Source organism: Penicillium waksmanii, assembly GCF_028829765.1.
Source record: "Penicillium waksmanii strain IBT 27052 chromosome Unknown utg000008l:1.0-5622682.0:1.0-5626561.0, whole genome shotgun sequence".
In the NCBI taxonomy this organism is placed as follows: domain Eukaryota; kingdom Fungi; phylum Ascomycota; class Eurotiomycetes; order Eurotiales; family Aspergillaceae; genus Penicillium; species Penicillium waksmanii.
The window spans coordinates 2269678-2290107 of NW_026643254.1; the positions used below are offsets into that span (position 1 = coordinate 2269678).

The 20430-nt window shown below is 49.3% G+C and overlaps 10 protein-coding genes across 10 annotated transcripts; 6 read left to right on the plus strand and 4 right to left on the minus strand.

The window, feature by feature from the left end:
* Nucleotides 1-276: 276 nt before the first annotated feature.
* Nucleotides 277-1949, plus strand: N7481_009164 (sugar porter family MFS transporter; the record flags this gene model as incomplete). Its single annotated transcript, XM_057268383.1, has 3 exons — nt 277-355; nt 419-1557; nt 1611-1949. 3 exons carry the CDS (start codon nt 277-279, stop codon nt 1947-1949), a joined length of 1557 nt encoding a protein of 518 aa, XP_057119060.1.
* Nucleotides 1950-3352: 1403 nt separating this feature from the next.
* On the plus strand, nt 3353-4182 carry N7481_009165 (RlpA-like double-psi beta-barrel domain-containing protein; the record flags this gene model as incomplete). Its single annotated transcript, XM_057268384.1, has 2 exons — nt 3353-3738; nt 3798-4182. 2 exons carry the CDS (start codon nt 3353-3355, stop codon nt 4180-4182), a joined length of 771 nt encoding a protein of 256 aa, XP_057119061.1.
* Nucleotides 4183-4529: 347 nt separating this feature from the next.
* N7481_009166 (uncharacterized protein) lies at nt 4530-4892 on the minus strand (the record flags this gene model as incomplete). Its single annotated transcript, XM_057268385.1, has 1 exon — nt 4530-4892. The coding sequence occupies one exon, from the start codon at nt 4890-4892 to the stop codon at nt 4530-4532; it is 363 nt and encodes a 120-aa protein (XP_057119062.1).
* Nucleotides 4893-5841: 949 nt separating this feature from the next.
* Nucleotides 5842-6225, minus strand: N7481_009167 (uncharacterized protein; the record flags this gene model as incomplete). Its single annotated transcript, XM_057268386.1, has 1 exon — nt 5842-6225. One exon carries the CDS (start codon nt 6223-6225, stop codon nt 5842-5844), a length of 384 nt encoding a protein of 127 aa, XP_057119063.1.
* A 1028-nt stretch (nt 6226-7253) lies between these two features.
* N7481_009168 (uncharacterized protein) lies at nt 7254-9061 on the minus strand (the record flags this gene model as incomplete). Its single annotated transcript, XM_057268387.1, has 3 exons — nt 7254-8176; nt 8227-8608; nt 8666-9061. 3 exons carry the CDS (start codon nt 9059-9061, stop codon nt 7254-7256), a joined length of 1701 nt encoding a protein of 566 aa, XP_057119064.1.
* Nucleotides 9062-9742: 681 nt separating this feature from the next.
* On the plus strand, nt 9743-11172 carry N7481_009169 (histidinol-phosphate transaminase; the record flags this gene model as incomplete). The annotated part of the gene is made up of 3 exons (XM_057268388.1): nt 9743-9828; nt 9879-10049; nt 10122-11172. 3 exons carry the CDS (start codon nt 9743-9745, stop codon nt 11170-11172), a joined length of 1308 nt encoding a protein of 435 aa, XP_057119065.1.
* A 1289-nt stretch (nt 11173-12461) lies between these two features.
* N7481_009170 (putative integral membrane protein Pth11-like) lies at nt 12462-14029 on the plus strand (the record flags this gene model as incomplete). Its single annotated transcript, XM_057268389.1, has 3 exons — nt 12462-12727; nt 12792-12922; nt 12978-14029. The coding sequence occupies 3 exons, from the start codon at nt 12462-12464 to the stop codon at nt 14027-14029; spliced, it is 1449 nt and encodes a 482-aa protein (XP_057119066.1).
* Nucleotides 14030-14992: 963 nt separating this feature from the next.
* On the minus strand, nt 14993-15966 carry N7481_009171 (DNA-directed RNA polymerase core subunit RPB5; the record flags this gene model as incomplete). Its single annotated transcript, XM_057268390.1, has 3 exons — nt 14993-15515; nt 15686-15768; nt 15868-15966. The coding sequence occupies 3 exons, from the start codon at nt 15964-15966 to the stop codon at nt 14993-14995; spliced, it is 705 nt and encodes a 234-aa protein (XP_057119067.1).
* A 305-nt stretch (nt 15967-16271) lies between these two features.
* bfr1 (putative nuclear segregation protein (Bfr1)) lies at nt 16272-17978 on the plus strand (the record flags this gene model as incomplete). Its single annotated transcript, XM_057268391.1, has 3 exons — nt 16272-16382; nt 16529-17701; nt 17772-17978. 3 exons carry the CDS (start codon nt 16272-16274, stop codon nt 17976-17978), a joined length of 1491 nt encoding a protein of 496 aa, XP_057119068.1.
* Nucleotides 17979-19096: 1118 nt separating this feature from the next.
* N7481_009173 (FAD/FMN-containing dehydrogenase) lies at nt 19097-20159 on the plus strand (the record flags this gene model as incomplete). The annotated part of the gene is made up of 2 exons (XM_057268392.1): nt 19097-19362; nt 19451-20159. 2 exons carry the CDS (start codon nt 19097-19099, stop codon nt 20157-20159), a joined length of 975 nt encoding a protein of 324 aa, XP_057119069.1.
* Between the last annotated feature and the right edge of the window lie 271 nt (nt 20160-20430).

Here is a 20430-nt window from a genome sequence, read left to right on the forward strand (position 1 = left end):
GCAGGCAAAAGTGCCAATAGATCTCTTCGATGCTTAGCATTAGCCGAAGCCGTCATCGGCTGGCCCACTGATACTAGTACTAGTACCGTTGCAGAGGGCGAACCAGTGCGGAATATATAAGACCATCCCCAGAGGAGATGGGTTTCATTTTTTCTTCTCCAGTTTATGAGGAGCTAGGTCGCCAGCTTGCTTACTCCCCACAAATTCCCCCCCGTTTCACCCATCTATCCATCCACCCACCCATAACAGTGAGATAATTCTCACACATCCGCCATTATGGTGCAGCCTCGCTTCATGAAGAACTACCGGGTGTACATCCTCACCTCGGTGGCCTATATGGGCTCCCTACTCTTCGGTTTGTGTTTACCCTTCCAATTAGTATGAAAAATATCAGCTAACAGATGATTTTTTATTCTAGGATATGACACGGGTGTTATGGGCTCGGTGCTCGCCCTGAGCAGCTTCAAGAAAGATTTCGGCTTACCAGACGACAAGTCCGGTTTCTCTGACGAAAAGAACGCCTCGATTTCTTCAAATGTGGTCAGCTTATTGACAGCAGGCTGCTTTTTCGGATCAATTTTTGCCGCATATATCAACGATCGCATTGGCCGTCGCTACTCGCTCATGATCTTCTCTTCGATTTTCTTGATTGGCGCAGCTGTTCAAGTTGGCTCCCACCACCAGATCGGCACAATCTACGCGGGACGTGTCATCGCCGGTCTTGGTATTGGTGGCATGTCTAGTATTACACCTGTCTTTGTTAGCGAAAATTGCCCTCCCGAACAGCGAGGTCGAATTGCTGGTCTTTTCCAGGAATTCTTGGTCATTGGTAGTACTTTCGCCTACTGGCTCGACTACGGAGTGGCTCTACGCATCCCCGAAGGCACTAGCCAATGGCGGATTCCCGTTGCCATCCAGCTCATTCCCGGCGGCTTGATGCTGATCGGACTGTTCTTCCTTAAAGAGTCTCCGCGCTGGCTGATGAAGCAAGGCCGACAAGAGGAGGCACTCAAGTCCCTTGCCTACATCCGCAATGAGTCTGAAGCCAGCGAGGAAGTGCAACGAGAGATAGCCGAGATTCGTGCTGCCATTGACGAGGAGACTCTTGCCACAGAGGGCGTGACCTGGAAGGAATGCCTGCAGCCGAGCAATCGATACCGGTTCATGATTGCATTTGTTATGATGTTTTGGCAGCAGTTCTCTGGCACAAACAGCATCGGATATTATGCTCCACAGATCTTTAACTCGATCGGTATCAGCGCCACAAACACATCGCTGTTCGCGACCGGTATTTATGGAACGGTCAAGGTTATTGCCACGGCTATTTTCCTCCTGGTTGGAATTGACCGGTGGGGACGCAAGTATAGTATGATGGGTGGCGCCGCTTGGATGGCGGTCATGATGTTCATCATCGGCGCTGTTCTGGCCACTCACCCACCGGCTGCGGGTGCTACTTCAGTCTCCTCTCCCTCCATTGCGATGGTTGCCATGATTTATCTTTATGTTATCGGCTACTCCTTCTCGTGGGGTCCCACACCTTGGGTTTATCTCGGCGAGGTATGTATCCGTCTGTTATATCTCACTGGATTCTTTTACTAATTTCTGTATAGATCTTCCCCACCCGCCTTCGTTCATATGGTGTCGGCCTCGGAGCTGCTACTCAGTGGCTCTTCAACTTCGTCATCACCGAGATCACTCCGCGTGCCATCAACTCCATTGGCTGGAGGACTTTCATCATGTTCGGATGCTTCTGCACTGGCATGGGAGTCTTCGTCACCTTCTTCTTGAAGGAGACTAAGGGCAAGACTCTGGAAGAGATGGACCTTGTGTTCGGGGCTGTCGATGAAATACAGAGAAAGGCCGACGTGGAGGCAACCCTGCAGAAGCAAAACTTTGAACATGCCGAGCACCGTGACCCAGAGGAACGTCAGGGGTCCACTACCAAATAGACGGACTTGGGACTGTCGATTCTAATGCTTCATGATGACTGTGTATTTGAGAAATTTTTTTTTAAACTCAAGGGCCAGAGGGGATCAGGTATTCCCCGGTGACGTGCGATAGAGACTTCGATGTATATATGCAGGAATAGACTCCGTACGAAAACAATTTCGATATGTGCCCAAGTGTAATACCCACCGCAGTAGAATCTAATCTGGATCATTATATTGCCAAGATGCCTTTCAAAGTTTGTCCTCCAAGTCTGACCATGGATATTCAACCTTGTTTATATGAAGCGCTCGGGAGATGGTAATACCCGGCGACTAGCTTGCTATCGTAGGTTTAGCCTAGAGTACAAAAAACCCGAATAAATTCATATAATTGTGGGATCTACCTGGGCTATGAGCCATGAATCACATTGTCTGGTCATCCAATCCAAGGTTGGTAATGGATCAACTGAGATTTGATAACTGAATCAGTAAAGATACTATATCTACGGATTAATTTCCATTTATCATTATTCAGTAAATATCTCGTCTTTTCTTATATACAATTTGCTCATTATAACCTAGTATTGTTCGTAACGTCCCTAAATTTATCTAGAGAACAATCTCAAGCGAAACACCAGTTCGAACACCTAGCTCCCTGGCCTCGTCCCTCAGTCTAGGGCACCACTCATCGCCATTCGCCCACTCACACAGCAGAACAATTTCTTGAAGATTCGGCGTGCACGATATCCAATCCTCCAGCCACAATCCAAGCAAACATAAGAATGCATGATCCTCCCATTCCCATTGCCCCCAATCCAGATATTCCAAGTCGACCGTGAAAGTGACGAACTCGACATTCCTTCTTTGGGTATTGGATCAGTCTTGTGGGGGTCTGGAGGATATAAGAGCACAAAACAAAAACAAAGTTGGAAACGTGAAGGGTCTTGGAAGATGTCGGTGTGATTGGTCCACATTTATCAACATAATTATGTGTCTTTTAACGTCCGTAAACTGCATGACAATAATGTCCTAAGGGTGGGGGCCAAGGATGCTGCGAGAACGGGTGGCGGCATACCCTAAATCAAGGATCGCCTGTGAATTGAGTCCGCGGCTAGCAGGGATTCAATGGACGAATCAGATGAAGCTGGTTATCTGCATGCAAGTGTACTGTACTAAGTGTACCAAGTGTACCCCTGAACCCAAAATCCCCAGCAGCGGCAAACGGCCCGTCCCCACCTTTTCTTTTCTTTTCCACCTCTTCTCCTCTCTTCTCCCCTCGCCTTTTCCTATATCCTACTTTACTCTTAGCTACCATAGCCCAAAATCGAAGATCTGTTGATTGTTGTCTTGTCTACCATCCTCCTGTTGTCTGCCACCTGCACCGCTTATCCCCGCTTGAACTCCCGTTATGAATTGCCGGCGCGATGGACACCACCTCACCAGAGAAACACCCCCAGCACTCCACCGCAGACCCTGAATCCCCCGTGTCTCCAATTTCCGACCCATCGGGTCCACACGGCAACTATTCGCACGATGCCTGGAACTCTATGCCAAAGCGCAAGCCCGTCCCAGTACCAGTGCGAGCGCCAGCGCCAGCGACCGGCGCCGACTCACCCACCAAAGAAACAGAAAGCAAAACCAAGCTAGCCGGGCTCGGGGCCAGTTTCAGTGCTTTTCTGACCCTCAATTGGTATCGCGATGCCCCGCAAAGGCAAAAGCGCAAATATCTTATCATCGGCGCAGCCATAGCCGGCGTGCTTCTCCTTGCGCTGATTATAGGTCTTGCAGTGGGACTGACCGTGGGCAAAAAGTGAGCGAGCAATGTACTTTGATCCCATATGTGCCACTATATACTGACTACCGCGACAGAAACTCGAGCTCGAGCTCAAACCTCGCTCTCCCGACTTCTCATGGCGGCCCATATAGCGGAGACCTCACATATTACAATCCAGGCCTTGGCTCGTGCGGTTACACAAACTCCGACACCGACCTCATCTGTGCCGTCTCGCATGTCCTATTTGACGCGGCTTCAACGGGATCGAATCCGAATGAAAATCCACTATGCGGAATGAAATTGAGACTTCGGCGCGATGGCGCGAGTGTGGATGTTAAGGTCGTCGATCGCTGTGTCGGTTGTAAAGAGACCGATCTGGATGTTACGGAGACTGTGTTCAAGAAAGTGGCGGATGTTGATCAAGGTCGAGTCTTGATGGAATGGGCGTGGCTTGAACAGGCGCCTGTCTCGGTTTCTTGAATGTGACGCAGCTTCCCCCCAAACTCGGAATGATATTGTACATATTGAAGGGAGGGTATTACGAACGAGATATTAATGAATCATGTTTAACCAAGAATTGGATGCCGGAATGTGATGCAATGGCACAGATACAGTCACTTTGCTGGACAAACATACAAACTTCATTCGTTTGAGATGTTTTCAATCGCAAACGAAATGCCTCATCCATTCTCACAATCTATGGTAAAATCGAGAGGAGAATGAAACTTGCTACCAGTACCCGGTACTGGCTCAGCTATCCCTTAATCCCGGCGTCCGGAAGTGTGAAAGATGGAGAACTATGTCGAGTGATGTTTGCTATAAGGCACTCAAAGTAGAGAGACCTTTTTGAGCCATTCAATAACCCGGGTCCCTGAAGGGTCTTGTTTCAGCGTGCAGGCCTCTGTAGCTATCTGTTTGGCGACAAATCTCTCAACGTTCCCGTGGGTCAATGGGGTCCGTGGTTTCTTCATCTCTGCAAGAGCCGCTGCCGAAGGTACTAGCTTTGAGGAATCGCGTGGCGAACGAGGCACATGCGGTCGGTCAAAGGGAGTGCCAAACTCCCCTGAGGACTCACGCGGTGGAACTGGACTGACGGCAGTTCCCGGGCCACGAGCATCCGAAGTGATTTTCCAGGATTTCCAGATATTGGGATTCTGGTGGACGTCTTTAATCAGTTTGCCAAAGGCCATGTTGACTGATTATCATGTCAGTGATTCCATACTACTTTGGTGGGAAGAGGGTGGACCGGAAATACCTGTGTCAACCTTGGAACTGGACTGTTTTCTTGATCTCATGAGTTGGATAGTGATGGAAAGTAAGCTTGGGGGTGTTTCCAGGCGATTCCGATGCCGAGCTTGGTGAGGAGATCCATGGCCTCGATGATAAACCTGGTATAATTATATCTACAAGAGGAAGGCACGAGAGTATTAGAGCAAATTCAATGTGATTTTATAAATGAGAACACCATTTTAGCGGAGAATCAATTTTCTAATCGTACTCGGATGCCATGGCTGTGTACAGGAGACTCGGGAGAAAATAATATCAAGAACGATGAACAGAGAAGGAGAGGTGGCTACACAGGTGAGGCATACGGTGGGTGTAATCATGTGGAACTTGAAAGCCCTAGTTACTAACTAGTAAGTTGGCAAACATTAAGTAACTATCTTTGTTACTATGAATGGCTAGCAATGACCCCAGACACACCTTTGCTTCTTGTCAATCATAGATCATGGGCCACGATAAGGATATTCTCATATTTGAAACTGCGTGCTCATGATAGAATACTACTATTACGGACAAATAAAACCGAGATCAGAAAAAAAAAAATGAACGCCGAAACTAAAACTGAGAGACCGGGCTTTCACCATAAATTGTGTACTCTAGTTAACTAACTCAACAAAGAAAGCAGGAAAAAGCCACGAAGCTAGAAACAGGAAGGACAAAGCAAACCGACATCACAGTAAAAAAATAACAGAGCCTTTTGAGAGACTTGATTTTTGTGATAAACCTCACACACTGCCCAGTCAACGTAACAACGGTAGCTAGAAGGAAGGGAATTTAGAGATCACTCTTATGCGATAAACTCCACTCGGGAAAAAAAAAGGGCGACTGCAACGTGGAGTGAGGAGTATGACGGATTCAATCAACTATGTTGTTGCGCAAGTCGGTGAAGAACTGCTTAAGGGCCACCTCCCCATCCACCGGGACCTTGGGATTGATCACAATATCCGCGTACGACCACTTCTTGCTGGGGTCCTTGTTCGCCAGTTTCTTGATGGTCGGATTTTCCGCGTCTTTAGAGAACTGCAGGTGATAACGCTTGCGCACCTCGTCGCCCACTTTAATATCTTCGCCGTTTTTGATCCAAATCCCCCATTTCTTGGTCAGGTCCGAACCTCGGTTGGGGGTGGCTGGAGTGCCGGCAATCCCATTGCCATTGAGTAGCGTTTGGCCGCGCGAAACGCAGGCCAGCACATGTTCTTCGACACTGGTCAGCGCACTGAGCACTGCACGGCAAGCCATTTTGACTGAGACGATATATTTAGTAGCTTTCAGAGATCTAACTTTGGAATGAAAGGGTAAGCTACCTTGATTGCAGGTTCAATACTACTTGGAGATATTTTGTAGCGGTTTGTGCAAGGGTGTTTGAGAGTCGAGATTTGGAAGAAGCTTATCACGAGTTGGAAAAGAAGAAAGCTTGTCGAGACTACCACTGAGTCGTGATCGAGGCTTAAATAATTATCGGACAGGTTACTGCCTACCAGGGCAGAAATGAGAACTTATCTGTAGCCCGGCGGAACAATAGACATGGAAAGATTCATCTTCAATAAATAAGTGGATGCCTACCTAGGTGGGAATAGTCTCAAGAGCCTGATGGGGTTTCTTATTGAGACTGTCTACAGTGCTTCATAGCGGCAATTGACTTGGAAGGCCTGGCTTGCCAGGCTGACAGTATCCCGAAGTCACCAGTGCTCCCTATATGATTTTGGAGACAAACTATTGTATTGTGTAAATAGTTTCAGTGTACCTGGTATAGGTACCTAGGTAAGGCCAGGGCATAACTAGTACTACTTCAAGTTAGCTAGCGCTAGTATACCACTGGCAGTAGTTTAGATAACTGGTATTAAAGATATAACTTGAGGTATAGCGTCATACTACTTGGGATCCTACTCAATATCCTACCCAGTTCTATAATCAATACCTTGCATTATGAGGACCAAAGAATTCGTATAGATAGAATAGCTATACTGAGGGGGCAGAGTCTTAAATACAAGGCGCACTAATAGTTTTGGGACGCGTCGGCCTGGCAGGCCTACTGAGCCGGTTGCTATAGATCGCCGCAGCTGCTGTTTTGATGGGCAAATGACTCCATCAATGACCTGACTTATGGAAGAGCTTATCTAGCTCTATGCCTAATTGGATAATACTGTATAGCTGCGATCATCAAATAGCCAATAGTAAATCACTGCCTAGAAAGTCATACTCCTAACTATGGTTCTTTCCTTTTGAAAATGGTTGACCCGGGGCATTCAAATCGTCATACGTCCCCGTTAATTGCCAAAGGGCCACGAATTATCCCAGGCACGTCTATCTTCATCGGAGAATGCTAAGTGCTGCATCATCGCTGCCTTGTGCTCTTTGAGAAGACATTTCACATCATCATACTGATCATGGCGAACCATGCCATGCTCCGGGCGCAAGTCACCGAGCGACAATTCCAATTTCTGCATTAAGCCCATTCCTCGCTCAGTATCATCGACATCACGCTCGATAGTCGTAACCTCGTCAGTGGAAAATCTGACTGGAAATGGTGGATTTCCCGCGGCTTGGACACCGGGAAGGCTTGTCCATTCCTCTTCTAATGCCTGAATGCATTTTTGATACAATGCCTCGCCATCAGTCAGGAGTTTCCTCGGGTAGATCAACATTTTGAAAGATACTGTCTCCCTGAATTCCATCGCTTTGTAAAAGTTCCGAGTGTCACGGTACATGAGTAGTTTGTATAAAGCGGAGAGTGACCTGAGCGAGTGCAGAACTTTGGCTGCCGCTTGTTCATCTGGCGACATTTCACTGAAGTTGGCCGGCATCTGTGGCTCTTCGAGGCCATCCGGGGGCGGTCCGTCGTAATCCAGAAAAAATGGCTGCCGCGCATGATCCATGAGAGGGAGAAGCTCGGTCGATTGCCAGTCAATTATGCTCGAGATTTCCCATGGTGCTTCGGGGTTGACGAAAATGTTCTCGACATGAAGATCGTCGTGCCATAAAAAGGATGCCGAAAGTGATGGATCTGTGGGTAGAAGATATTTGAATATCTGAAGGTAGTTCTGCGCAGCTCCCAGCTTTTTGGAACGGCATCGAGTATATGTACCCGGTCCATAAAGCCCAAGAGGAGAATGGGGAAGGGTTGTCATGGCCTTTATGCAAGCGATCTCCCGAAGACCAACTGCCCGCTTGCACTGTTCGACAGTATCCCCTAAGAACACATCGTTAGAATACCCCAATAAGGAGAGAAAGATAACTAACAAGGGCCTCGATCGAACTGCACGGCTATTCTGCCATCGTCAAACTGCTCCCGGCCCATCGACGGACCGACAGCGAAGCGAGGTTCTTCTACCTGGGAACCATCCCGTTTCGTGAGAATGCATGGTCGCGGGTGATCAAGATCGGATGCGTAGTATAGAGATCCGTACTGAGGAAAGGAGGTGGAGGCCCATTCATTTTGGATGCCCCCAATGGTCTTGATGATTTTGAATCTGGCTTCGAGACCCATCTCTCCCCACACGGTACTAAGCTGAACTCCCGGGGCCATTTCCATGATGATGAACTCCGCACCGACGGGGCTCTCATTTGCCTTGGAACTCCAAGCAAGAACTTTCGGGACCGGCGTGCCAAGGACATTCCTAACCTGGAAGTAAACAATAGTATAAGCATATAACCTCTCAATGTAAATCAAGGATCTTACAAAATCCATTGTGGCCACTTCACTCGCGGTAGTGAAATGCGGCAGGCCTGCATTTGGATTGGGCACTTTACCCACGACTTGGGAGCCGTCTTCCATCGTAAACAGGAACGGCTTGCTGAACATGCCTTCACTCAATTTCTCGACATTCACGCATTTCGCTGCACCAACAGACTTCGCAGCCAGTTTGGCCAGTTCGTTCATGTCGAAAGAAACATGTCGCATTTCCATTTCGTACTTCTCATTGCATACAAATCTAGCGTTTGTGTAGTCGAAGAACTCGGAATGGGAATTCCAATCAGTCGGAGGTGAGGTGCTACTGCTGGCTCTTCTCGACGTAGAGAAGAGACCCGGCAGTTTCTTTGCAATTCGGGATTTGGTGAAAAGGCGGCACATCATGGTCAATGGATATGAAATTCGAGTAACAAGATCAACGAGACAGCATCAACGAGTTTGTCGTATGGAAGTTGGAGAGAATTACAGAGGAGGAGAGGACTTGGACTGAACCAGATAATGTTTAGTTGAACCATCTACTTCGAGGAAGGATGCCTTGGTACCTTAGGCAACCACTGCTGACTCATCCATGTCAAGGACAAAAGATCGCATCATAGAGTACTAGTAGTATGGTGCTTGGTAGATGAGTGTACATAAATTAACCGGCACTTGAAAATTTCCTGCTTTATATGTGTTTTCTCTTTTCTCAACGAAATTCCAAGGTTTGAACGAATTGCGATCTGCTAGTATACTACTAGTGCTGTGGGTACTAACAATAAGCATCCCGTCAAAGCAGCTCCGATATATCGGCCCTTCTATTGACTGACTCATTCCTACTACTATAGCCTTGGTCACGGTCTTATTGCTAATTCTTGTGGTATATAAAGAGAGAAGTGGTTCTGCAAGATTTTTTCTTCATTCTACTATTTTAAAATATCTACTACCCATTCTTATCCACCCAATTGACAGTGACTCACTGCATTCCAAGGTTGTAGTACGAGCTTCCGCTTTCACTCCGATTCCCCCGACCCCCCCACCAACTTTTGCTTCTCGACTCTCAGTCTTCCACTCCAGCACACCACAACAATGGCTTCACGAACATCACCATTCGACCTGTCGAAATGCGCAAGGCCCAATATTTTGCAATTGCAACCCTATCGATGCGCCAGAGAGTATGTCACCCACCCCACCGCAAGACGCCGCATCCCCGCTAATGAGTCAGTGACTACAAAGACGATGGGACGAATGTCCTCCTCGACGCGAATGAGAATGCCTACGGTCCTGGACTGGCCTTGAACAGCGAAGGTGCTTTGCAGGCGTCCGAGACTGGCAATGCGACAGGCGCCTCCAAGCCCGAAATCGACTTCCTGGGCTTGAACCGATACCCCGATCCGTGAGTGAACATCCCTCTTCTACACAGAGACTTGCGTGACAGGCTATTCTAACGCAATGCCGGTCCATGCAGTCACCAGATTGAACTGAAGCAGCTTTTCTGCAACCTCCGTAATACTCACCACCACACACCCAAGACCCTCAAGCCTGAGAACCTCTTCGTCGGCGTCGGATCAGACGAGGCGATCGACGCGCTCCTCCGATGCTTCTGTGTCCCCGGAAAGGACAAGATCCTCACCTGCCCACCAACATACGGAATGTACAGCGTGAGCGCACAGGTCAATGACGTCGAGATCGTCAAGGTGCCTCTGGACTCCACAAACGGCTTCCACCTCCAGCCCGAGAAGGTCAACGAGGCGCTCGCAGCCGATGCCTCCATCAAATTAGCCTACATCTGCTCACCGGGTAACCCAACCGCAAACCTCATCCGCAAAGAAGATATCCGCAAGGTGCTAGAACACCCAACATGGAACGGTGTCGTGGTAGTCGACGAAGCATACATCGACTTTGCCGAAGAAGGATCCAGCTTGGCCGAGTGGGTGACCGAGTGGCCGAACCTAGTCGTGATGCAAACACTCAGCAAGGCCTTTGGTCTGGCGGGTATCCGACTCGGAGTTGCTTATAGCAGTCCCGAGATTACGCAATTGTTGAACAGCCTCAAAGCGCCTTACAATATTTCCAGCCCCACTAGTGCTCTCGCCTCCGCCGCCCTGACAGCTCCCAATATGGCCGTGATGCGCCGTTTCCGCGAGCAGATCGTCGCTCAGCGCAACCGGCTGATCAGCGAGCTACCGCAGATCCCCGGCGTAGGCCGATTCCTCGGTGGCTACGATGCGAACTTCCTACTGGTGGAGATTTTGGATGCTGAGGGGCGTCCGAGTAATGTTGCTGCGCTGGCGGCGTATGAGGCGATGGCGGAGAAGCGTGGGGTGGTGGTGCGGTTCCGTGGTAAGGAGTATGGGTGTGAGGGTTGTCTGCGTATCACCGTTGGTACGGAAGCCGAGGTCACTAAGTTCCTGCAGGAGCTGCGATTGGTTTTGACCGGGGTTCGTGCCGGGACTGGCGTTCAGTCGCTTCGTGACGAGGAGAAGCGGGAAGACGCGGCGGCTGCGGTAGTCGCATAGGGACATGGATGTTTATCGAATTGGAAATAGGAGATCACTTGATCATGGTTTAAGGCACTTTTGGCAGGGTCACTTCATTGGAGATAAAAGATAGATATTGGAATAGAACAGGGCCATTGATGCCATCGCCCCCATCTCATGTACCTGGAATGGTATGAAATGCTAAGAAATAGCCTACTACTAGTATTATAATAGACTAGCCCAGTATTACAAGAGATAGATACTGTATTGTAAATAATGATTGGTAACTGCTCCTAGTATACTCCGTACAGTAGTACCAGTAGTACCCAGGAAGGAAACCACCCACGTGCGAGAACTGCGAGACCTCCCCTGCAAGAAGCCATCATCCCTCCATCCGAACTCCAATCCAACCTCCACTCCACTTAATATCGACGACCACTCCTCCTCCTCCTAAGAGTTCGCCCTTAATCACGAGTTCATCTCAACGTCCAGCCATCACTGGCCAGCACTGTGGCCCCTGATTGCTCGGCGGCTCTGATTCGATGACACCTTTAAATCCCCCGCAAGCGAGGGCCAAAGCTCCCGGACTCCGGTGGCCCGCCCCAGTCACCGCTGCTCGAATGATGTGCGCGATACATCGATACGGTCTATCGCCTTTTCAACCGAAGCGTCAGCATTGGTGTAATGTTGAGCTCCTGGCACCTGCCAGATGGCAATGGTGATTGCTGACGCCAGCGGGTCCAACCCTTGGGAAGATGCACGCCCCGTCGATAAACCCGTGGATTATCACTGGCCCTGCTCCAAAGTTGGGGCCCGCCGTTATCACTGAGCTTTTCTGACTTTCGGATCCTTGTTCAACCACGGTGTGGCTCTTATGTGGCCTCCGAGACCGACCGATGGCTTGAATTTGCTTTTACCAAGGATTCCCCTTCATCCCCCCTCTCCGGGTTTCCCTTTCGTGATATTTTGAACACTATACAAGCTCCCTCAACCACCATTCAACTCTCTATCTTGAGGGATACGGCTTCATCTTACTGTGATTGTGCATCCTACGACGATCGCTAGCGGCGACCCTCCCCTCCGATCGCCCCGAGGACCCTCTTTTCGACCCTCCCCCACACGGCTTGTCTCACGTGCGACATGTAAATCGCGCGCTCCAGCATCGCCAGCCTCCTGAGGATTTGGATATATTTCGACGGTTTTACCCTCCTCTTTGGAGAAGGCCCTCTCCGGGCCCATGGCAACAAATATAGCGGCCTCGCAAGGCCTTCACCCCCCAGATCCCACCACAGTATGAGACGCGCGACCAAATAAACCCTACCTTGATGATGAGTTGGTGGGCCACGGCTTTCTCACTAGCCATAATTATCGTCCGCCTCTGTGGTCGGTATATCCGCATTGAGAGATTCTTCCCTGAAGACAAGGTCATGATGATTAGCGTGATCCCATTAACCATTCGCATGGTCCTTATCCATTTCGTCCTTATCTGGGGCACCAACAACACCCAGCTCGGACAGGTGACGACGGATGAAATATCAAGGAAGGAAATGGGAAGCAAATTGGTTCTGGCGGCTCGGATCTTCTATGCTATATTGTGAGATAACTCTTCTCAATGGAGCAATGGCTCGTTGGTATAACTTTACTGACCACATCGATAGTATCTGGACGGCCAAACTTACGGTCTGTGAATTCCTCAAACGCGTCACGGGAATCGTCACGCGCCGTTCCCTTCTCCATATTCCTACGCTTCATCCAACTCTTCCTTATATCAACCCTGGTCGCCGTTATTGTTGCGACGCTAGCCGAATGCCAGCCCTTCGAACATTACTGGCAGGTCATCCCAGACCCGGGACCTAGTTGTCGGAGTGGATATGCCAACCTCATCACGATGGGCACATGCGATGTCATCACTGATCTACTTTTGGTCGCCTTCCCTGTCCCGATCATCCTCATGGCCCAAATCCCACTCAAACGCAAACTTGCCCTCACCATCCTGTTCTGTCTCTCTCTGATCCTAGTCGCCATCACCTGTTATCGGGTTCCGTCGGTTATTGAACACTCTGGCTCACAGCAATACCGCTCCCTGATTGCATCATTCGAAATCCTTGCCGCCACAGCTGTCTCGAACATGGTTGTTATCGGTTCCTTCGTTCGAGATAGCGGTGTCAAGAAACTTAAGTACAAACGCGACCAAGGCTCTGCATCCGTCAGCGAAAGCATGGACAACAGCACCGTTCGGCGCAATACTGTCATGCAGTCTCATTGGGGAAGTGACTCCGATCTCGCCACCGGCATGGGAATCAAACTTGACCCCAAACTGTACTCCTCCACACCCGCAGGCAATGTACCAGTCTCTGCTCCTCCCGTGCCACTTCTGGTCGCCCGCACCGGCTCCATAGACCCAGCCTGGTCCTTCGACCAAGGCCGCTCATCGGACGACCAGGCCTCGAGTCCAGATAGCCTTGACATCAAGGTTAGTCCACGCGAGTATATACAAACCAACCAATCACCACGAGAAAGGGCAGCTACCGCTTCTTCAAACCTCTCATCCCCTCGTGTCTCTTTCTTCGATGTCGGCGGTCTCCTGAACCAAGATGAGCCTCAAGTTCAGCCTATCCATCGTTCCTTCACTCTCATTCCATCTCATCCCTCCCAAAACAATCTGGAACCACGAAGGAATCGACGCGGGAGTCGAGCTTTCCTCGAAGATCTCGGTGTTCTACCTCGTCCAACTCTATCCACTACACAGAGAGCATATACATCGCCAGCTTCATTGGATACTTTATCCCACAGTCTTCCACCTTACCGAGCTTCTCCCGTCGTCTCGCTTGATGTCGATGTCGAACTTCAAGATGTCGGGGGCCTCTTATCCAGGAATAGGGCGCCCCTTTCATGACGTATATTTGCATATTCCCACACACGATCGATGAACTACATCAGTTGGCTCACTACGCACGCCCTATTTCTGATTGATTGCGTTTTGATTCTTGGTTTTATCTTGGATTGCCTGTTGGATTTTTATTTCCACATACCCTCATACCCTATTTGCGTTGGTGTTTCTGTCTATTTTTGTCCTGTATATCCCCCATAATTTGTTTAGCGTTGGCGTCGGAGGTGTTCATACTATCAATCTGCCCATATCCGTTTATCTATCTATTCAAGCGCGAAGGCGGAGCGGAACGCTTTGATCTCCTGATCGATCGATTGAATTTGTACATCAACCCTTATTTATCTACTACAACGAAGTCACGAGACCAAATGCATAACAATAAGAACTGAATTTGAAATATCGACATTCAATGTATTTCATCTAGCTGAATTAGCAAAACACGGGGATAGAGATTACTATGTGAGGAAAAGAAAAAAAGAACAGTTCACATAATCAGATCTGAACAACCAGTTCCCCCGCCGCCTCACCCCCGCGTGGATGTTGGAGAAACTTCGCCTGTACGCCGTGCTGCCCATAATACAACAAAGGGGAACCAACTTTTTTTGTTTTGCATGTTTGATGAGCAGAAAAAGAACTCCGTGTCCAATCCTGCGGCCCTTTCCCGTCACGGAGGTGCTTTGTTGTGTTTGTGTTTGTGCTTGCGGTCGTTCGTTGGGCTGAGTTGAGTTGAGCTTGGCGAGCGAGGGAAGGACCGTCTTGGAAAGGACTTGATGCGCAGATGGGTATGGTATGGTATGGACTCCACCGCCCGCCTCTATTGAGGTCCATCATGGGACTGGAGGAGAGGATAAACGGAGGACAGAGAAAAAAAAAAGGGAATAGACAGACGGACCAATGCCTTGGAGATAAAGAAAAGCTTCACATCTCCCGGCCCCGAGAAATCGGTCTTTATCAATCGCGTTCCCTCCCTTAGATAACCCATCGGTAACTGGCATACCGACCAGCAGTTTCAGACTTGCGAATAATCTTCACAACCTGTCCACGTCGCAGACCAAGATACCTAGAAACAGGATCGGAGACCTGCATACGCGGAAGCTGAGACTCCTTCAGACGATAGCGCTCCAGCAGACGCGCCTTCTCCTCGGGACTGAGGAGGACGTGCTTGGGGACCAGCTCGTGGCGCGTAATGTTGACCAGCAGATCCTGCTCCTGGAAGTGCTCACAGATGTGGTTGGGGAGACTGGAGAGCAGACGGACGGCAGAGGGCGAGATCGGGGTTTGCGTGACGAAGATTCCAGTGTGATAGTTGCTTTCGCCGACGATGTGGTTGAAGGCGCGCACTTGCTTGGTTCCGACGCCCGAGGCGTCCGGGCAGAAGTCGACGTAGACTGTACCGCAGTCGGGTGTGGGGTTTGGGTTCGACTTGGTTTTGAGGGTGTATTTCATTTCCATGATTTTGGTGGGGCGGGCTTGGATTTTCATCTTGTTGCGGCTGCGGTGGTGTTAGTTTTGGAGGTTCTTTTCATTTCTGTTTTGATCAAGTTTTCGAAGGCCTTGGTACTGCTGCGAAATCGTGATTGGAGAGCTAGAAAGCTCCTAGTCCGCATCTCACAGCAATTCCAGCCAAAACAAGTGTATATCTAGGACGTGGGAAGTGCGTACTCGGGGTATCCCATGGGGTCTGAGTATTTCTGGCGGAATTCGTCTAGTGAGATCGCCAGCTCGTCGTCGGAGACTTCGTAGCCCTGTTGCAACGGAGACAATGTGTTAGTTTACCATTCGGGTGCTTTCTCATTTATGCGAAAGCAATAAAGGCATTGCCCAGGTGCGATTGCAAAACTCACTCGGTCTGCGAGCATCTCATAGACAGTCCGGAAGGTGCGCCAAAGCCGAGTGGTTTCCTTCTCAGCCTCCTGGCTGTGTGAAGACACATCTCCGTCCATGATTGCGAAGTGCAGCTGCTCAAGAGGAAAGAAAGAAACGAGGTGCTTGCGAGCAGTGCAAGTGTCAATGTAAAAGTGAAGGTGAAGTGAGGTCGAATCGAAAAATCGGCGGGAACTTTCTGCCGGGAAAGCGGAGAAACCAACGGAACCGTTGGATTTCCACTGGACGCTCAACTTGTCAAGACGGCTCCGACTTCCTTTTCTTTTTCCCCCTCGTGGGTTTCTTCAGTTCTCTTGATTCTTTTCTCTCTGTCTCTATCCCCCACTTTCTCTTTTTTTGAATTGTTCCTTGTTCTCTGTTCGCAATGGCTTCCCCTGCCCCTGTGGCGGTTAAGCCCACCAAGCCCGATGAGGAGGCCTACAAGATTAGCCTCGCTCAGGCCGAGAAGGAGCACACTGCTGCTCAGGAGAAGCTGGTATGATCCAATGTTTCCTTTCCTTTTCTTGATTCGGGGAAACATCGCATTGCATTGCGTCCCGCCAATCTGTTCCTCCCGAGGCGATCGCTGCTGCGACTCCACTGCTTTTTCTTGTGTCCATAACTAACCACGTGCGCAAATAGAACCAAATCAAGTCCAAGTTGGACATCGCCAAGCCCAACAACCAAGACTCACCAACTGTCAAGAAGCAGCAGGAACTCCGCGCCGACCTGTCCTCCATCCGCCAAAAGCAGTCCGGCTTCAAGTCTTCCCGCTCCAGCACCCAGGAGAAGATCAATGCTATCGAATCCACCCTCAAGGCCCGCATTGCGGAGCAGAACAACTCCCGCGGCAAGATGGCCTTCAAGAACGTCGATGAGATTGACCGTGAGATCGCCAAGCTCGAGAAGCAGGTCGACTCTGGTACCCTCCGTCTGGTCGACGAGCGCAAGGCTCTGGGCGATATCTCCAACATGCGCAAGCAGCGCAAGGGCTTCGCCGGTCTGGAAGACGCCCAGAAGGGCATCGATGACCTGAAGGCTCAAATCTCTGCCCTGCGCAAGACCCTCGACAACCCCGAGGCCAAGGCTCTCAGCGACAAGTACTCCGAGATTCAAAAGGAGCTCGACACCATCAAGGCCGAGCAGGACGGCGTCTACAAGAACCTCAACTCGCTCCGTGACGAGCGCACCAAGCTCCGCAACGACCAACAGGCCAAGTACGTCGCCATCAAGGAGATCAAGGACGCCTACTACAAGGCCCGCCGTGCCTACAAGGAGTATGAGGATGAGGCTTGGCGCCAGCGCCGTGAGCGCCAGAAGGTCGAGCGCGACGCTTTCGAGCGTGAAAAACGCAAGAAGGTCGCTGATAAGAAGCTCGAGGAGGCTTCTGCTCTTGCCTACGCTGATGAGATCCTGACTGCTCAGGGTCTGATCCGTCACTTCGACCCTGCCTATGACTTTGCTTCTCTGGGTCTTGATGACAAGAAGGTTGAGGGAAGCAACTTCCGTGCCGGTGTTGGCCGTACCGTTGATGACTCTGCCCTGAAGGGCATGAAGGTCGTCCGCAAGGACGAGCAGGAGGACTACTTCGCTGGTTCCGGTGGCAAGAAGAGCAAGAAAGGCAAGAAGGGTGGTGCTGCCGCTGGTGGTGCCGAGGCTGCTGGCAAGTTCAACATGAACGTTGGTGTCATCGAGGACTTCGCCAAGGTCAAGATCGACCCTCCCATGAACCAGGCCGCTGTCCCTGCTTCCGTTGAGCAGCTGGCTGCCAAGATTACTGAGTGGAAGAAGAACCAGGCCAGCAAGACTGAGGAGGTGAGTAACATGTCGCGCCCAAGCGTCTCCGTCGTCCTATGTTTGGGATATTTACTAACAACCCACACAGAACATCAAGAAGGCCAAGGAGGAGATTGCCCGCCTGGAGGAGGAGGAGGCCAAGATCGAGGCCAATGGCCGTGCCACCGACGCCGCGAAGAAGCCGGCGCAGGCCAACGTTGCCCCCACGGCCGATGCCGAGCTGGCCCAGGAACAGGATGGTGCTGCTGATGCGGCTGATGAGCTGAAGAAGGCTTCGCTGGAGGACAAGGAATAAGTATTTCTTTTCTTTTAATTTTTGGTTTTCCAAAGTGTTTCAAAGTGTCGATGAGTGAAGTTGAGTGAAGTTGAGTGAAATGTGCATTTCTCTTGCATTTTCCTACGTACATCTGAGCAGTCTAGCATTTGTCTAGCATTCTTATTGGTTTGATTTTTATCTTGGCTCGTGTGCATTATAATATGCGTTTATATATGGACAGTGTTATCAAAAGTCCGAATCGATACCTCCTTACTGGTGAGATCTTTGTATATTCCGGTGCTTGTAAAGATAATCTTAACTTGATTAAAGTCAATCACCTCCACCCCCTGCCAGGAGCCTTCCTGTAGCTTACCCAATGCCATCTTCTGGCGGTATTCACCTTCAAGTTGGAATGTACTAGGTACCCTCCATTTCTCCATTCGGTTCCACTTTCTGCAAGACCTAGTATAGTTAGCTGGGGATTCATTATTCATTCTCGCTGTGATACTTTAACCTGTGACATCATACCTTGAACACAAGGCGTCATAATTCGGCATATGATATAGACTTGGAGATCGTATTACTGCTATTAGCTATATCCAGTCAGAATACACATCTCTCGGGTATAAAAAACCAAGTTTCTGGAGCTATTTCAAGGTATCCTTTTACTAGTACTACTACCTAGTTTAGTGCGCTTGTTTACTATACTAATATTTTGCTTTATACTATACCCTAGGCTGGGGTAACCCGGGGTATGTATCATATCACACTTGGCTGGTCCCACCCACACGTCAATAATGTAAACAACGTAAACATAAATCATTTGGTGAAGGAAGAAGAAGTATCTCTGCGCAGAATCATTTTTTTTTTTTCCAATTATCATCTAATTGCATATGTAATATGAACTATTCTGACTGAAATATCACGGACTCAATCAATTCCTTCTCTGGGACACAAAAGCTTCAAGTGATACCAGTACTTGGTAGGCTTCGTAAAAGGTCTTCGACCATTTAAGCATGGTCCAAAGCGGGCGGTCTCTCACCAACCTCAATAGTGTAGACATACATAGGCTTATGAATGGTAAAGCTCTTGTTTCCCGGCTGGACAAAACGATCGCCATGATTTAGCTGAGATGCGCACATCCATCGGCGTTGCTGATGATCAAGCCACATGGCATCGATCCACAAAAATCTTCCGTTGCGGATTTCTTGCCGGTCACCATCACTATAGTAGATATTACCACTGGAAGCGATGGCAGTTCCTCCGTACTTACCGAAGAAACCACACCCAAACTGCTCATGGCCTTCCGAATCGGACTTGGTGTTTGGGGGATCGTAGTCGAGGTGACTCTGCAGGCTGAGCCTTTGACCTTTCTGAAGCGTACTACTAAGGTCGTGGAAGTACCCGATGATTCAACTGTGATGTATGAAGAGATTGCAAGAATTGGCCAAAAATATGAGCAGATCAATATAATTGGCCCGAATCTCAAATGGAACTACACCACCCAGCAGCTTGATCCTCAAACTCAACTGCCATTGGTTTACTGGGAGGAAACCGACTACAAAGGAGCAACAAACTGCTCAGTGGACTTCTGTACCAAAGATTGTGGTCGCTGTGATCGTGATTTTATACTATGACCACAAGAACTATGCCATTGCTACCCCTCCGTCTGGAATCTGTTATCGCGCATTTATGGGCCAATTCGAGCGTTTCTTCCCGATGGAGAACCTGGCTGAGGCTGGCAAAGACTATTTCAACTATGCTCAGTCCCAAGCTGATCGTATGAAGCCTTACCATACTGTGGATCCTGTAAACGATGACATGAAGGGATATCTAAGTGACGATGTGACCGTTATCACACGCTTCGTGAAGGGAGACGACAACTGGCTATCCCCTGTCAACAAGCAGAACTTGCCTGCTAATTCCAGCGGGATTTTTGCCACTCTGGAGTATTCTTGGATTCCAAGCTACAAGAACTATACTCTTCAGTGGTTCTACCAAGACGTTGTCAAGCAGTTCATTCCAACCTTTGGCGAGAAGCACAACGTCCGGCCTCACTGGAACAAGATGATATTCAACAATGAGACTTATGCTTCAACCATTTACCCTAAGATCAACTCCTGGCTCGATATCCAAGAAAAGATGGACCCAGCCTGTCAAATTGTCAACAACTTCCTGGTCGAATCTCTTGGAATCGACCGATGCAAGAGTCTTTTCTGAAGAGCCTATAAACGTCTACCACTCTAAATACTCGATGGCCACGCGAGGACGGGGGGTTTTCGATGAATTTTGACTCACTTCTTGAAATTGACTATAGACAATCGAGGACTTTGAGTATTGCTTGTTTGTTATTTTCGAAAATTGGCCATTTTCCCCTCCGATGTGATTCAAAAGCCACATGCTTCTACATTCAAGACGAGAAGCACTTTTGCTGTTCTTTTGTTGATACGACTGAAGATATAATTGATTATTGCTAGTTAGACAATGCAGA